This window comes from Oenanthe melanoleuca, chromosome 5 (assembly GCF_029582105.1).
Source record: "Oenanthe melanoleuca isolate GR-GAL-2019-014 chromosome 5, OMel1.0, whole genome shotgun sequence".
Classification (NCBI taxonomy): Eukaryota; Metazoa; Chordata; class Aves; order Passeriformes; family Muscicapidae; genus Oenanthe; species Oenanthe melanoleuca.
In genome coordinates this window covers 15,960,778-15,977,935 of record NC_079339.1, presented here as the reverse complement: position 1 = coordinate 15,977,935, position 17,158 = coordinate 15,960,778, and the positions used below count along the sequence as shown (strand labels likewise).

At 51.2% G+C, this 17,158-nt stretch overlaps 1 protein-coding gene across 1 annotated transcript; it reads right to left on the bottom strand.

Annotated features, from left to right (window-relative positions):
* Positions 1–115: 115 nt before the first annotated feature.
* Positions 116–15,938, bottom strand: CTSD (cathepsin D). Its single transcript, XM_056492988.1, has 9 exons — positions 15,547–15,938; positions 14,966–15,122; positions 12,570–12,693; positions 10,843–10,961; positions 7,082–7,281; positions 5,808–5,930; positions 4,530–4,674; positions 3,491–3,589; positions 116–2,843 (listed from the first exon to the last, which is right to left on the bottom strand). The coding sequence occupies exons 1-9, from the start codon at positions 15,606–15,608 to the stop codon at positions 2,682–2,684; spliced, it is 1,191 nt and encodes a 396-aa protein (XP_056348963.1). The 5' UTR covers positions 15,609–15,938; the 3' UTR covers positions 116–2,681.
* Between the last annotated feature and the right edge of the window lie 1,220 nt (positions 15,939–17,158).

The following is a 17,158-nucleotide window of genomic DNA, read 5'->3' as shown; positions in this document are numbered from 1 at the left end:
TTCACACAAGTGGGAAATCAGATGTCTGGGGACAACAGGTCAGGGAGACACAGTCTCTGCACACCCACAAAGAGTTTGATATCTCAAACTGCAAAAGGAAAGACCACTCTCAGAGTTAAAGGGGAAAATACTGTATTTTCTTTACAACTTTCTATGAAGAGACAATTAATTCCGACAGCAAAATAATTTTTAAAAACCGGTCACATGATTAGAGATGGGTTTAAAAATGCAAATAAAAGAACAAGGGGAGGAGGCCCATTCAGGGAAGACTGCAGTGAACTGGTCCTCCAGCTTATCCCACAATGTGTCACTCAGAGCATCACTCTGGGCCATGCTTTCCCCAGGCAGCTGCCTCCTGCCTGCTGGCAGACATCAGCCCACCTGGAGTTTCTGTGCCAGGACCACCACCCAGCACAGCCACGGCCCAAGGGCTCCGTCTGGGGCTGTGCTGCACATCCCACTTCAATCTGATGCTGAAGATGGTCAAAAGCCACTGCCAGGTCCATGTCAAGCTTCCCCCTCACATCAGGTCTGTTCAGCAGGTACCCAAGAGTCCAAATCTGTCTCTCCATGCTGAAGGAATCCTGCAGCTGGGAAATGATGTAGCAGAACTTGGAGGAGCCCTGGGCACTTAACTGGTGCAAAACTGAAGATCTCTAGAGAGGTGCTGAATATTTGCTAATTTTGGAGCAGCTACTGAAGATTTTTTTTTGGTAACATGCTACTGTTCTCTGGCCAGTCTAAAAGAGTTGTCCTTTGGTGTCCAGATGCAGAGTTCCAGGTGAAGATTAAAGGAAGCAGAAGCAAGCTTTGAGGAGCAGTGTTTGTCACATCTGGGGTTGTAGGGAACAATGCATGTGTCCCACATGTGCCTACACCTGTCCCCACTGTCCCTGCCAGACCCCTCCAAGTGACACATGGTTATAATGTCAAACTTATTTCACTGGGCAAAAATGTCTATTCACTCACTGCCCAAAGACCTTCCTCAAAAAATTTCTTGGCCCCACTACTACTGCTGGCAGAATTATCAGTGAATTTTGGGTAGCCAGGATTTTGCTATCTGTTTAGCCCGGTCTGCGGTCATGGCGGCTGCTGATCTTATCTTTTTGCCACCCCCTTATCTTCAGAACCTGATCCAGCACACTGGGAAAATGAAGTCTTTTACTCCCAGCACAGGGGCTGGGATTCTTGGCAGGCTCTCTTCTGCTTTCCAGTACTGCTTAAAACTCACTTTATCATGCTCCCAGCTCCACCAGTGTTTGCCTACCAGTGCCAGCCCAGCAAGTCGCTCTGCATGTGCAGATTCTGGCTCTCTGGGAGGATCTGTGTGCACAGCTGACTCAGCTAAATCCGAAGCAGGACTGTGCCTCACTCTCTGCAACACAGCTGGACATGAACAGAGCTCACCAGCATTAGTGAAGTGGAAAACAGGTACAGAGGGTGTTAAAGGCAGCTGGATTTTGGGACAGGGCAGCAGGGAATGCGAATGCAAGTCCAGCAACTGCCATGGTATCCTCAAACCCAGGAGGTTTGCTGGCTCTGCCAACTGTCTCTTGAGTTTTGGGCAGTTCAAAATGTGGTGAATCATGTTTCCAAAAGCTCTTGGGAGTCTAACAAACATGGATTTTACCAGTATGATTTCAGCTTGTAGATCACTTAGTTGCTTCAGGAAACATTATTTTCAACTCACTGGCTGTGGTTGAAGCTGGGAAGATTTGCTGTTTGGGGAACCTGGGAGAAGGTCACTAAACTCGAGAGAGAACTTGTGCCACATGACTTTGCTCAACAGAAGGCTGGACCTTCATGGCCCTGAATTCAAGTAACCTCTATTATAACCTATCTTGACCCCCTTAATATTCATACTGACTGAAAAGTCCCCCTGGACTGGCTAGAGCCCCACAAACCCCTGTTCCATTATGTCAGGCATGTGGACATCATGCCTCCCAGTTATCTCACTAGTGTCATCACTAAACAAAACACCACCACAGCCTTCAGGCTCTGAAACTCATCCCCTGGGCACACTACTGTGCTTCCCCACTGCTGCAGCCCAGCACATGCTCTCCTAGGACCAAGCCAGCACAAACTCCTTGAAAAATGACCTACTGGTCACTGCCTCAACCTGCCAATGAGGGGTCATAATAACAGATTCTCCCAGGCCATCACTCCCCACTTCATGAGTGGAAAAGCAGTAAGAACTAATATGAAAGACAGGCTTCCCTTGTCCTTCTCCCCCAGCACGGAAGACCAAACCCAAGAGCAGTAGCACAGCCCCTCTGCATGAACAGATGTGCCAGGGGCTGGCTTCAGCCAGCTTACCCCCTCCACCCCCAGGATGGACACCAGCACTGGGAGATGTGAGAGGGCCTTGTTCAGCTCTGGGAATCACTCTCAAAAAGAACTACTGGAAGACCTAGCAGTAAAGCAAGGGACTACTCCAGCTAGAGTTGTCAGCTAGAGACCTCCCAGCACCACTTACTCAGAGTGGAAAAAGTAGCTAGCAGGGCACTAATGACTATATTCGAAGTAATTTTAAATCTAGTTCCTTTTCTTTTTTTTTTTTTTTTTTCTTTTTTTCTCCTTTCCACTCACTGGGTTTCTAATACTGGTAACCTTTCTCTACAGCTCCCATGTGTGTGTGTGTTTAAGTGTGTGTGTGGCAGAGGCAGTGGGGGGTCAGGTGTTTAGGCACTTGTGGCAAAGCCAACCCGGTTGCTATCACGGTCAAAGGCGGAGTAGTAGGGTCCAATAAAGACATCTCCCAGGATCCAGAGAGGGCCCCCAGGGGGTGGGATGTCCAGGCCTGAAAAGCCACTCATGCATATAGTCTCTCCTGATCCACCAACCTAGAAAGACAAGTGAGAGCTTCAATTTAAGCAGGTCATTCCCTTCCCTCAGCCTTGCACACTTGGCAAGAACACCTGCAAGGCTGCCATTGCTTCAGCCTCTCCCAGACTGAGATCTACAGATTGCAAAAGTGAGTCCCAACCCACCACTTCCCAACCCTACGACTCCAAACCCAGCTCCCCCTCCCTTAAGCACTAAAGCATCAAGCAAAGCTGCACATGACCATAAACCTCTCGGCCCACGCAGCTCTGAATTAGAGCCATTGGTGAATGTCTGCACAAGATGGTCCTTGCAAGTTGATTCTGATGGCTTACACGACAGTCTGGTGGCCTCTGCTATAATAAGGCTGGCCTCATTGCATCAGAATGCAGCAGAAAAGAGCTAAATGTTTGTAGAAAGTGATTCAACAGCTTGCCTCCCCTTCCTTAACCATCCTGATATGTAGGGGGTCTTATTCCTGTGAGATTTTGATGAAGTTACCTGGATCCATCTGCAATGCCACCACCCTGACACCCCAATCTTTCTGACTTCTTCCCGAGCACCAGGTCCAGCACTGCTTTGGTTGCTCGTGTGTTTTGGTGCAGTGGAAGCAAAAGCCAGGCCTTGGGGAAGAAGCATAAGGCTGGAAAAACCTGCCTGGACGTACCTTGAGGATATACTGATCTCCTGTGAGGTCGAAGGGCTTCCCTCCTATTATCATTGTGATTTTAGGCAGTGTTGGCACTTTTTCACAGGGGACCATGTACTGAAATTGAAACAGTAAAGGCTTTAGATTGGACCCCTCACTCCTCCCACTCTCAGTCTTTCTTGAGCACAGTAACATCTTTGCTGTGGTTTTCCCTAAAACCAGCTCATCTCAGGGTGCAGAAGCTTGAGCTGGGGTAAGTAGGCTGCTCCCTGCCTAGGGCTCCAAGCTCAGGGGCAAGAGGGCTTCATGGGTAGGCTTGGAGCCAAAGGATGTTGGATTCAGCTTTTGGCTCTGCTGAGTCCCAGGGTGCCACAGCTGATGTGGCATGTTTGGGGGCTTTTACTAGAAGAGAGACAGCTGTGGCTCAGTACACAGACAAAGCCAGTTTCATTAACAAGCCCTGGGGATGGTGAGAAGACTAATTCAACTGCTGCTGCAGTTGGGGTCTCTGACACTGCAGAAATGCCTGACAAATGCTCATGGCTCTGATTTGAGTGGGCTTTCAGAGCAGGACATTTTTTTCTACAGGGTCTTTAAAATCCATATTCTTCCACAGTTTTAGGGAGGGGAGAGAGTCTTGTGAGATTAGCTTTGATGGTTGAAAACTTTCATGCAAAGGGTTGCCATTTGCATGAAATACACTTTTATTAAAGTGTCTCACATTAATGTGAATCCTTTGTCTCAGCTGCAACTCAGATCCCTTCTCTTCCACCTCCCAGAGATAAGTGGCAGAGATGACTCAAAGCTTCCCCAAAGTTCATGGGACCAGGCTTTCTACTATGAGCACAAGATGAGCACAAGTAGTGAATACTACCCAGGGTCAAAAAGATGAAGGGGTCCTGCTATGCCAATGACTTTTCCAGGAGCACAGGCTGGGAACAAAGATCAGAGGGAGCAGAAGACTAGGGTCTCAACAAGCATCTGGGTACCAAGTAGGGTGCAAGCATAGGTGGTGCTGTGATGGTCACAGAGCCCCATATTTCCAGCCCGCCCTCACCTCGCCTTTTATGAGTGGTTTTGCACCAATGGCCTCCTGTATCTTCTTCACTTCTTTGGTGGGGCCAGTGATGAGTGAGGTTCCTGTGTCTACGATGGCCTCACAGCCCCCCTCACACACGGTCAGCCCGTTGGCAACATCCACCCTGGGGAGAGATATCCAGACATTAGACAACCTTTAAAGGGCTCCCAGTGAAGGCTGCAGAAAGCAGTACACAGGCAGGCAAGGGAGGGCTGTGACAGACACTCAGAAAGAACAGATGCTCAGAAACACTGATGCAGCACTAACTCAATGCACAGACCCCCTGGCTTCCTGTTGTCTGCTCGTGACTGAGCAGGTGCCTTGAAGTGTAACTGCATTTCTGCAGAGAGCTTGGATGCTGCCTGCATACCCTGCCTGCTACCTGTACTCCAGAGCTAGTGCTGCAGCTAATGGACATGGGAGAGAGCTAAGGACAATGAATTACAGACTCCTCTGGCCTGTGGTACTGCAGAAAAACAAAGGGTTAAAGGGGTGTCACAGCCATGGGCAAGAGAAGGGTTCCTGTACAGAAAAAAGGCAAGCAAGGAGCAGCTCAGCTTCCTCACCCGCATCGCATTTCACAGCGGTGCAGAAAGACAAAGCCTTCTAGCCAAGGGTCTGCCATGCTTTGCCAATGCTGCAGCTCTGGGGGAAAATGAGAACTAAAACAGCGCGCTGGGGAGGGATGCAATTCCCAGGAAAAGGACACACTCTGATCACAGGCCACTTTTAAGTTCCCATCACGTGGGAGAGCTCAGAATAGACCGTGGGGCTGGCGGCCGTCAGCTCAGCCTGCTCTCCTCCCCTCTGCCTCCAACAATGTGTGCTGATTGCTGCGCCGTGCCCTTCAGTCAAGGGCTGCCTTCCTGAGGCCTCATCCTGCTCCTCCGGAGCTGTGTGCAGAGCAGCCATGCAGCTCAGGCCCTGTGAGAGCTGAGCAGAACTGGGGTTTCATCTATGGGGCTCACCCTGCCTGCAAGGAGGACACACTGCCATTTTTCTCCACTTCACAAGGATGTAGCAGGCATCCTTTCATCCTTTCAAGGGTCCAGCCACAAACAAGAGGAAAGGATTATGCAGAACATCTCCTCTCGTCTCCTTCCGGCAACAAACAGCCCAGCCCTAGGGTGGGACTTAATCTGCTCTTTTTAGTGTGGATGTGTTGCAGGGATGATTCCTTTTTGAGGAGGGTCTCAGGCATGTGCTGTCTGCACATGTGACCCCACAGTTACGGGGTCAGGTGGATGAGGAACTTACGAGTCCATGTGGATCTGCCAGTAGGCCTTGCGTGTGACATTAAACCAGCTGAACTCGCCCTTGTAGTACTTGGGGTCGGTCCCTCCCAGGACCATCTCACCGCCAGGAACACCAGAGGGATCTCTGAAAAATAATACCCAAACCTGTGAACATCAAGGGCAGGGCAAGAACAACCTGCTTCAAGTGCCCCCCAGAATACCTGCTGGGGTGCTTGTAGGTGAAGCATAGCATTAACAGTATTGGAGGCAGATAATTTATGTTATGCTGTGCTATGTCAATATAAGGACAGATACTGTGATATAGGCTGCAATGGGGAAATGGGAATATTTGGGTGCAGCCAAAGCATCCTGCAGCTTTTCACCTGGTATTTTCTCACAGAAACCTGAAGAAACTCACAGCAGGGAAGGGGGTTGGCAAAGGGAAACTGAGCACTGACACAGGGACTTCCCAAATCAGCTTGTAAAAAGTGCCTGTGCAGGGCAGGACACAGCTGATGCAGGGTTAGGTTATCTGCACTCAACTCTGCCAACCAGCAGCCTTGGAGTGAATCCTCAAGGTTACCATCAGATAAGAGCTCACTGCTGAGCAGATGGGAAGAAATATGGTGATGGGGGAGGGCTGGTGCCTGAATGGCCAGCAGCCGCCCTCTCTGCCCTCCCTGCTCTTGGCATGCTACTTTTTGGGCTGAAGTAGTTCAGAGTTGCTGCTGTGGTGCTAGAAAAGTGATGGGGTGTCCTGCGGGGAGCAGCAGTGGGCGGGAAGGTGCTGGCAGCTGCAGAGGAGGATTTCCTAGGGTGGAGAGAGAGCATTAGTCCTCTCATTAATGATGACTGATGGTGGCACCCTTGCCTGGGGGGCAACACAGTGGTGGCCACATGGCTTATAGATTTTGCTAACAGACTGGGGCTGTTTACCTCTCTAAAGAGGACTGCACTAGCAGCAAGCTCATGACCACAGCCCTGTTTATTTTTATTTTTCTTTCTTTTGAAATACCCTCTGTCTATTCATCAGTTAAGAAATCTGGTCACAGATCCACCCAGCTTTTTATCAGTAAAAGAACTGCATTTCTACTTCCCTTTTCTTTACTTCAGAGCAGCAAAAGTAAGGGATTTTGGCCTGACTGCTCCTGCAAGAAGAGCTTGCTGTGACTTCTCCAACTGGGAAGTGCTGTTCAGAGTGTAAAACAATAGATGACAAGAGGTGCTACTGAGAAACAAAAAAGCCCACTGGGCTTGCCCTCACAACCAGAGGTGTGCCATCAAACCCAACGCTACCTGTTCAGGTAGAAAGAGAACATATTTTTGTCGACCAGCTTCTGTTTCATGATGTTATCGAAGAAAGGCTCGGCGCCCTCCACAGAGATCCTTGGGTATGCCAGGCCCAGGATGCCATCAAACTTGGCAGCGATGAACGTCATGCCTGGCTGCTTCGTGGCCTCCCCAAAGGTCTGATCCTGGATTTTCAAGTCACCAAGCTGTGGGGAGATGGCGAGGGAAGGGAAAAGCAGATTGTAAGAAAACTGACTCAGGGGGCCTGGGTGGTAACGGAACCTCACTGAATACAGGCTGTAGCATGTCCCCCAGCGGGCTGCCACACTCCTGCCTGCTTTCACCGTTGCATTTGCAGGCAGCTGCAGAAACCAGATACCCTGCTGCCACTCTTGTCAGGGGAAGAGACTGGCAACTCTGGCTCAGTGGAACCTTCCCAGTCCCTGCAAAGCCCAGCATATTTCTAAGGGCAGGAGAATCCCTTTAGCGTTTTGCAGTGTCCTGGCACTGGCCTTGCTGCTCTGTAGCCCCTCCTCTTTGCACAGAGGACCCATATTCATTTGTCCCTCCTACATCTCCTCCTGTAATACCTACCTCATAATTTCCACCCAGTCTGAAAAGCTCTTGTGCTGTGCCTTTAATCCTCTTCCCCACTCTGGACATCTTCTAAGTCATCTGTGTATCCTACTTCCTTGGGTGCTGCACCCATCCTCAGTTGGGAGCACAAATCTCTCTCACCTCTGCCCACAACCCCTGTGATCTACCCTACAAAAGAAACATCCCTGGGATAGTGCTGAACCTCTTGGAAGAGCCACCAGCCTGCAGAGACCTCCCATGAAAGGGGAGAAGACCCAGCCAAGAAAGTGAGGTTGAGCCTGAAGCACAAAAATAGCAAGCAGAGTACTGAGAATTCAAAGGTCACCTCCCTTGCCAGCCATGAGAAGGACTGGCATTCCCCAATGGAAAACCGAAGTGCCTTCCAAGGGCAGATCCCCAGAAAGAAGATGATCAGAGAAAGGAGGATAGCTCTGCTGATGGGGAGCAGGATGCATCTGCTGGCTTCTGGCTTTAGCAGTTCAGGAGGCTTGTGAGCTTCTGGCTGACCACAGGCAATTTTAGCATCCATGCTAGGACAATTTCAGTCTCTCAGCCTGCAGCTAGCAGCCCTGTAGTGAGCCAGGCTGGACTGACAAGCTGGCCTCTCCTACCTGATGGCAGATAACGATCCCTGTAAATTACTAATATCCCCCCAGGGTTAGACAGTGCAAGGCTGGGACAGCAGTGCTGCCTTTAATGGTATTGGAGGATTGCAGTAGGAAAGGGCGATCGAGCCTTGCGAAAGCTGAAAGCCACAGGGCAGGATGTGGGGGAAAGCACACGGCAGCGCTTCCGCTCGCCAGCGCCTGCCCCAGCTGTACACCCAGGTTTACAAAAGACACCCCTTGGCACCGCTGCTCCTCAGCAGCTCACAGAGTTCAATGAAGCTTCTACTTAAAAAAAAGAAGCAAAATGCAATGGACTAGTAAGACTGAGTGTCAGGTTTGTTTGAATATTGCTCTGCTTGCACATCCCAAGGGGGAGGCAGATTTCTGCCCAGTCATGGATTCTCAGCAAGCCCTGCCTGCACTTGGTCTTCAGCAGGGCTGAAACCCGAGACCATCTTTAGCAGAGTGCTCCTGCCAGATGACAGATCCTTTGTCTCTGTCTCTTGGCTGGCTCTCACCCCAACACGGAGCAATCAAAAATCATGACCAATGGATGGCTCTGTGGTGGCCACCCTCCAGCACCCTGCAGATGGGCGTCGGCACTCCACAGCTCAACTGGCCTCCACGTTAGTGGCCTCAGCCAGCAGTTAAGCACTGGATGGCAAAGGCAGACCAAGAGGTGAGGGCCTCTGTGGCACAGCTCGGCACCAGGACTTGGGGTGCAGTGGCACAAGGGAGAGGCAAGGGAAGTAATCTGTGCAGTGTATCTGCACTGCAGTCATGGGAGAGACTTTGTGCCTCATGGCCAGCTAAGTTTCCTCTGCTGTCCTTGAAGGACATCCCAAGGTTGGGCTGTGATAAGGAGATGAGATGCCTGAGCAGCAGAGGGCTGGCCAAACCTGCTGCTCTTTGGAGAGCAAGCAGCACTGCGGAGTGTGGTGCTACAAGGCATAGCCTCTCCACAGAACGAGAGAGAATGTTTGCCATGAGCTCATTACCCTCTCAAAAGAGAATTAGGGCTGAGAGACTCTGGACTACCTGCCAACAAGCATCTTTTGGTCAGATGTCAGTGCTACCAGAGATTGCTGTGGCTGCTTCCACCCACCAGAACGGCTGGAGCCAAAAGGGTCACCCTGAAGGTTATTTCAATGTCTTTCTTTCAAGACTACCTGACTGGGAGCTTGCCTACAACATGTTGTGCATCAGAGGATGCATCCTGGTGTCCAAGCTGAAGGTCCCTGACCCTCAGGGTCACTCCTGCCTACTACAACTGGGACACTGCTCAGCTCCATGCAAGAGGTTTTCTCTTGCTTCTGTGCAGACAGAAACCACATGCTACAAGCTGTGCTGTCTGACAAGAGCCATCCCCACTTCCCGAACAAACTGAGGCATAAAATCCTTCCTCTGAGCTGCCAGGAAGCGGAGAACTAATTAGCAAACAGGCACTAGGGTGACAATTACAAAGCTAAAAAAAAAGAGAAAAATGGCAATTTTCTTTCTGACTCATTTCAGCCCCTGCATTAAGCCCACACTTTCTAAGGACAATGAAGGTTTGCTGTTTGCCTTGCTGCATCTTGGGATGCAGCATAAAGGCAATAGCTGATGCTTCCAGGCTAGGCTAAAATCTTCATGCTGTAAGGATGGGCTAAAGAATGCATATCTTGGAAGAGTAACACACTTTAAGCTTCTCTGGGATACTTTTTAATTCTGATCAAATTGGTAAGCCAATACTTTTCAGCTGAATCTAAACAGAAACCTCCAAATCCCCAGACTTATGTGCTTATTCAAAACTTTTGCTTTGTTTCTCCCCCCCTGCAAAGCAAACATATGCTCATATCCCTGCCAGGAGAGCGAGTAATCTGAGAGCACATGCACCCCTGACGTTTGGCAGCTGGCAAACTCTCCCGAGCATCTGTACCTGGGAGGAAGTCATGAAAGGCACTTGTCCTTCACAGGACAGAAAGATCAACCTCTGCTTGCTGAAAAGCAAACTGTGAAGCAACCACCACCTAGCTAACTCAAGCTGCACCCTGAACACTGCTGGGGAACCTCCCCCCTGGGTGTCACCCAGCCTTTACAACCATAAGTACCAGTTCTTGATGTAAGACCAGGATGGGGCAGTAAAGAGACCTTTTCTGGTCCAGTGTTTGGGCAGCTGCCCATGCGGGCATCCACTAATGTGTGGATGTTGGTGAGGAACAAGCTGGGCACCATCAGCAGTCTGTGCAATGGTGATTGCACGTGCTTGGGCTGGTTTTTGGGGTCACCAGGAAAAGTGTTGGAGGGATAGCCAGAGACTATGTTTGCAGGGACACCATGTAAGCAGTCCTGACTCCCAGCCTACTGACCTGCAGATTAATACCTCCCCCCTTCTCAGACTGCCATGGTTACCTTAATGGTCATCACTACCATGTCATTTCAAAGTACTTGGAAACACATCACTGAAGGATGTTGTACACAAGTAGGACACTCAAGAATGGAGATCCATTGAAACCTAACAGCTCTGAGCATTCTACTGACAGCAGTCAGAAGCAGCATGGGGCAGGGGCAGCTGTAACTCACCGTGACTACGTCTTGGCTGAGGAACCCAGAGAGGCTCCCTGTCCCATAGCGGATGGCAAACTTGGTGCCGTTCTTCACATAGGTGCTGGATTTAGCGGAGTCGTACTTGTGGTGCACCACTGCAGTCGGGAAGGGGGACACAAGGGGACACACAGCATTAGTGCTCCTTTATACCTACAGCTCCCCAATACCTAACCCCACACCGTCCAGCTCATCTGGACAAATGGACACTCAATGATGTGAAGGGGGGCCTGAACCTAGGGTTTGCCAAGCCCACAATGCTTAACAAAGCATTTCCAGTGTCTGGGGAATTAAGTGGGCAGATCCAATTCAGGCTGTTAAATCCGATTTGGCCACTGGGTATTAAAAGCTAGAGGTTATGTGGCTGGTGTGGCATGTTAGTCAGCAGAGCAAAATGTATCCCTCCGCACGCTGTGGAGAACCAGGATGGCTTATTAAATATAATCTGCTCTGGGCATGAATTTTTCACCTCATGGACTTATCATCTGTTTCTTTAAATAGGAGTAGCTGGAAATTTTTCATACATTGTTTTTAGTACAGAAAGAATTGAAATTATTACTTTATTTGCAGAGGGGAAAGGCTTTCCCCTAGTCTAATCTGCTTTTCCCCTTGGCTGGGTTGGGAGCTGTAGGATATCTCTGGTTTTATGGGCAGGCAGATTCCTCCTCCCGAGTCACGAGCTGGCCAGCACAGTCCCATGGCTGGTTGCTGAGTGGTACAGACAGCAGCTGAGCATGAACCAGCTGAGCCCCTACACAAAGTGACAGCGCTACACAAGGAGTTTCCCAGCTAGACTGTCTGGGTCTCAGTTTGGATTCCAGTTTGGCAGGAGGTTAAGCTCCTTGTATATTCATAAAATGAGTCCTTTGGTCCCAGCACTTCCCGAGGCACTGCCTTGGGAAACCATCTACCTGTTACAAATCAGGAACCCCCTAGGCATAACAGGTCTGGTCCTCACCACCCTGTCAGTGTCCTAAATCTCGTTTCACATATGCAAAAAGAATGTCTGTCTACAAGACGTACATATTTCCACCCTACTCCCAATGAGCACTGTGGAATGCCTTTCATGGTTCCACTTGTTGACTCCACAGGTTTCTCCACTTTGCTTAAGCAGCACAACCAGTGGCTTTTAAATGGCATTATGCCATAGCCAGGTTTGACATCTTCAGTTATGGAAGTTTATTGCATAGGAACGCCACAGAATTAAAAAAACACCTGTAGTCCCTAAGACATTCTCATTTCATTGTGCCTACCTGGCTCTGGTTAATTATAACTCCACAAACACGCACACACACGCTCTGTGCAGCAATAAACCAGAAACTAGGACAGTTTGTATCAGATCTGGCAAGAGGCTGACTTAAAAAAAGTCAGCCTTGCGCAATGGGATAACAGCAGCATTGGTCTATAATTTGGGGAGAAACATCACAACTGATGATGCTGCTCGCCTGCTATAGGGCTGAAGCTGTTGGAGCAGATTTAGCCCTGCATGGGGGTTACTTGGAAAAGAAAAATAAACAAGAAAGAACTAATGAAGGATGGATACAGGAAGCTGGGATTGTATTTTCAGCTCTGACCCTAAAAAGCCCAACAGCCCCCGGCAAGTCCTTTCATGCTGCTGCCTCAGTTTCTCCTCTTGCAATGCAAGACTCTGCATTTTGCAGGGAAGGAGAAGCTGTTTAGCAGTTTCTGGCACCCGTGATACTTACTGCAAGCAATGTCCAACATGGAGCAGTGCACGGATGGCACCCAGAGGTTGGAGGAGCCAGTGTCAAAGATCACAGTGAAATTCTGGGGAGGTGTTCCGATACCGATCACACCGAAATACTGGGCCTGCAAAGCAAAAGAAGGGAGCCATGAGCAGAGGCAGCTGGCTAAAAGCAGGAATTAAAGATCAAAAAACTCTTAGGGTTGAATAGAGGATCTTATCTAGACATTGACCTCCTCCTGTTTTTGGCACTGATGGATTCCCAGCCTTTGTCCTCTGGAAGGGAGGTTCCCCTTCAGTGTTCACAACTCATTATACAGTGGGTGTGAAAAGGATAACTCAAGGACAAGTGGGATAGGTGTGTGCGGGGGAGGACATTTGGGGCAGGGAGACAGGAAAGAAGAGAAGGGGTAAGGTCTGCAGGCTAGCATGCAGTTCACTACAGGGATGAGAAAAAACGATGGAAGGAAGCCAAGCAAAACACCTGTGTTACTGAAAAGCTGAAACTGGCTGGGAAGCTGCTTTGCACGTGGGTTTGCAGAGAAACTGTGGGTTGCAGTGAGCAGCAGCACTGCCCACTGCAGGTGGAGGTACAGCTGTTGGGGGTTTTGGTGCTTGCTGGTGAGCTCTGGGAATGGGAGGGGGGTGGAAATAAAAAAAATGCTCAGTCTCAGACAGCTGGAAGTCTGGAGGAGTGGTGGGAGCAAAGAGCATGAGCAGCACCACCAAAGATGGATTCAGGCCTCCAGGATGAAAGACTAAGAGGTATCTGATGGATACCGCTTTGCTCTGAGAGACTACATTTCTGCTGGGAGTGGAAGAAACCTGAACGGCTAAATTGTTGGCAATGTATCCCTCTCTCCGCAGAGGAGAGGATGAATGGAGAATGCTAGGCAGGTGCTACATTGACTCATTTTTCCCCAGTCCTCCCAAACAGGCAGGGAGCTGTGTCCTGCCTGGTGAGCAGCTGTTCCAGGGTTGTGGAGAGAAGGCTGCTAGCAAGGGAAGTCATCCAGTAGTCTTTCCAAACCCCCCATGAACTTAACTGAGGGGGGGAAGAGAAGAAAACAGGATTATCAAAGCTGTTCACCTCCTGTGCGCTTAGTTCTCAAGGCTTGCTCACTAAGTAATTAACAATCCATTGCAACATCACAATTAGCCATAATAGGGAGGCAGCACTTGCTTCCAGTGGTTCTGTAATTATTGCTGGGGCTTGAGAATTAACCCCTGGTACAGGGGCTCTGTTTGTCACATACACAAACCCAGGAAGGGTCCCAGGGACTGGCAGGCAGCATATAAGGCAGGCTAGTGGGGGTTGTCCCAAGAATTTCTTTGGCAGCAAAAGTATTTTCAGCCAGGCTGGGCGGGACCCAGTGGTCCCTTATCTGCCCCCACAGGTTGGGTTGGTGCCCCTGTGGTGACAAGGGAACAGTGCTGCCCTGAGCAGCAGTCTGAGCAGTGGCTGCAAGAGAGAACATCGTGACACAACCGCTTTCCCAGGCTTTCAACACTGCCAATTGAAACACCAGTGGCCCTTCCCAGGACAGGAAAGCTGGTTGGGTGACAAGAGCCCCTGGGGGAAGGCAGCAGGGCGAATATATCCTGAATTAATGCCTAAAAATCTGGGCCTAGCTTTATTCTGCCAGCTAATGCTCATATCCTACACTGCCTGGTAAGGAATTCTGAAATAGTAAACCCCACACGTGTCTGGTAGCAGGGCAAGGGCAAGCTTCATGTCCTTTATCTGGCTTCTCTTTCCATCATCACACAGGTCCCTAAGCTGCTGAGAAGAAAGTGGAGGTACAGGTACTGCTTCTCCCAAGGCAGTGCAGAATATGAAGAATAGTGGAGGAAGGGTCCTGCATCCCCAGTCCCATGGTAAGCTAGTACCCAATCTGAGTCTTCTTCCAACATCCTGTGCTCACTCTTTTATGCTCTAACACCTCAAGAAGTAGAGCATGATTTTTATGCCCTTGTCTTGCCAGAAGTAGAGTCCAAAGGGCCAGAAGGTGCCAGGAAGGATTGTAAATGAGCAGGCCCCTATTTATGATTGTTAATTAGCAACAAAGGAGAAAGGAAATAGGTCACAAACTGAAAAACTCTTGCTTGGGAGGCGGTGGGTTGTTTGTTGTTGTTATAATTACTAGTATTAGTATTTTTAGTTTAGTAATGATGGGAAGCACCTTCTGGCACCCACTCACTAAGCCATGGGGGTGCATGAATCTGTCCTACAGGATCAACACCTTTCCCTCCTTTGCCTTTCTGGCTGGTGGGAGGCTGGCATGTCTCACCACCCCCTGGGATGGGTACCCTACAAGTGACAGCCACTTGCCCAACACTGTGCTGGGTGCATCCGCTGCAGTGCAGGGGATGGCTTGCAAGGAGGTTGTTACTCACATCCATGTAGTTCTTCAAAATCTCTGGAGTGGGCTTGCCCTCCTCGACAAAGCCCAGCTTGTACTTGATGGCCTCGGTGATGGAATTCATATCTGGGATCTCACTGCCCGCCTCTCTCAGGATCCGCCGCATGGAAGGGAACTTGGTCAGGGGGATCCTGTGTGGAGACGGCAAACACACACCTGTTAAAGGAGGTGTGTGGGGGAGCGATACCGAGGGAAGGGGGGCAGCAGGGCTCCACTCAGAGCAGGGGACGCGCCAGTACGAGGCGGGTGAGGTTTGGGCTCCTGCCAGCACCCCAGACCCCCCCCTCGCCGTGCTGCGCTCAGTGTTTTCCCAAAGCCGGAGGATAGAGGCGAGGGCCGGGGGGCTGCCAGAGGTCACCGGGTGTAGGGGAAGCTGGGGCGAGGCCCCTCCATGCGCAGGATGGGGGGGTGTTCCGAACCTTCCCCTCCTGCTTTGATGGAGGGGGAAGCCACCCGCTATGAAGGGCTGGCAGAGCTCGGAGCCACCGCTGCACAGCACCGCGGGTGCTTTTCCCATGTTCCCCCAACCGCCCCTGAGGAGCCCCCTCCTCTCACCTGATGAGGGCGGCGCAGGACCCGGCCAGGGCGAGCAGCAGGAGGAGGCCGCGGGGCCCCATGGCGGCGATGGCGCTGCTGGCGGCGGTGCCGAGGGGTCAGAGGCTGGAGGTGCCGACGCTGGAGAGGCCGCGACGCCGCTGCCGCTTGCCGTGGCTGTTTTTGTAGGCAGAGCGGCCCCTCTCCACGGATTTCTGGAGTCAGCTGACGGTCTAAAATTGCAAGCGGCGGCGTCACGTGAGGGCGGGCCGGGGCGGGGAGCGGGCGCGGGGCCGGGGGCGCCGCCTCACGGCCCCCCCACAGCCCGGGCTGACCCCCGGCGCCTCGGCCGTGACTCAGCCCCCGGGAAAGGGGAATAAACACCGCCAAATCAGTCACGAGATGCCTGGCCGGCCGCGCGTGCTCCTCCTCGGCCGCCTTTAACTTCCTTCTGCTGGCCCGGTGTTACTTTTTTAATATTTTTTTTGTTCTTCCCAGGTTATCTGGGTAGCGGGCACACGCCCAGCCCCAGGCAGCAGAACCCGAGTTCCTGGCAGGGCTCGGCTGCTCACGGCCCTCGGCCCCTCACCCGCTGTCACCGCGGGGTGACATTGTGACCCTCGCCCAGGAGGGCCATGGCAGCTCGCAGCCCCAGGACACCTCCTGTCTGGGGGACTCGTCCCCTCCAGTCCCTCCGAGCTGCGTGTTTCTGGGGAAGATGGGCAGATCCTAGGCCACAGTTTTATGGGGAGCCATATCTGCCACCCCTCAAAAGGCGCTGTGGTGCTACCTGCAGCCAGAGAATGATGCTGGTGCAGGACAGAACCATTAGCCACCAGCAGTCCCTGAGGTCTGTCCCTTCCTCAAAATGCAGACTGAGTATCGAGGAGTACCGGGATGGGCTCTTTACCGGCACTGGAGTGTCATAACAGGGTTCAGAGGTGTCACCTCACCGGTTCAGGAGGCCACAGCTAATCTCTGCCCAGTTTGTGCCGACAGACCTCCTACAGAGCCACGAGACTTGCTGGAAAAACAATAAACATTAAATCGGATTTACAGGCATTTTCCCTTCCAAGTCCTGAGGGCTGGGGGGGTTATTTCTTTCTCCTGTTGTGCCTAGTCATGGGGATGGGAAAGCAGCAGCCTGGGCACTGCTGGAGTGAGGAACTCCTAGCTTTGTTCCTGTCCCTCTCCTGTCACATTTGTGTTCGTACAACTTCTGTAAAATTGCTGGGTCATATCACTGGCACCTCACTTGCACCATCTCCTTCCCACAATCTGTCCCTAAGCCTTTTCTATCCTCCCATGGCCTCACACAGGATCCTGCTGCCCTGGATCCATGCATGTTACGCCCCCAGCTGTGATCCATCCTGAGTATTTTCAGAGAGCATTTCTGCCCTGGGCTGTATCTTCTCCCACGAGCTCTCCAAATGTTGGTCAAGCTGATGGGCTTCAGGAAACCTGCTGCCTCCATGTGGGACGCAGCTGCCATTGGGATGAGTTTTTCGGGAGCCATGGCTGGAGGCACTGGTTGAACCTGGTGGGTCCCGTTACTTCGGCCAGCACCTGCGTCCCTCCTGCCCCTGCGGGTGTGTGGTCAAGCTGAGTGCCGCTGACCATGAGTCAGCAAAAC

Bases quoted from the DNA above. Each gene is read 5' to 3' on its own strand.
- CTSD (XM_056492988.1), bottom strand. From the start codon at position 15,608: ATGGGGCCCCGCGGCCTCCTCCTGCTGCTCGCCCTGGCCGGGTCCTGC. The intron at 10,962-12,569 runs GTAAGTATCACG...TCCCGACTGCAG, and splicing joins CATGTTGGACATTGCTTGCA to TGGTGCACCACAAGTACGAC. The intron at 4,675-5,807 runs GTAAGTTCCTCA...ATCTCTCCCCAG, and splicing joins TGGCAGATCCACATGGACTC to GGTGGATGTTGCCAACGGGC.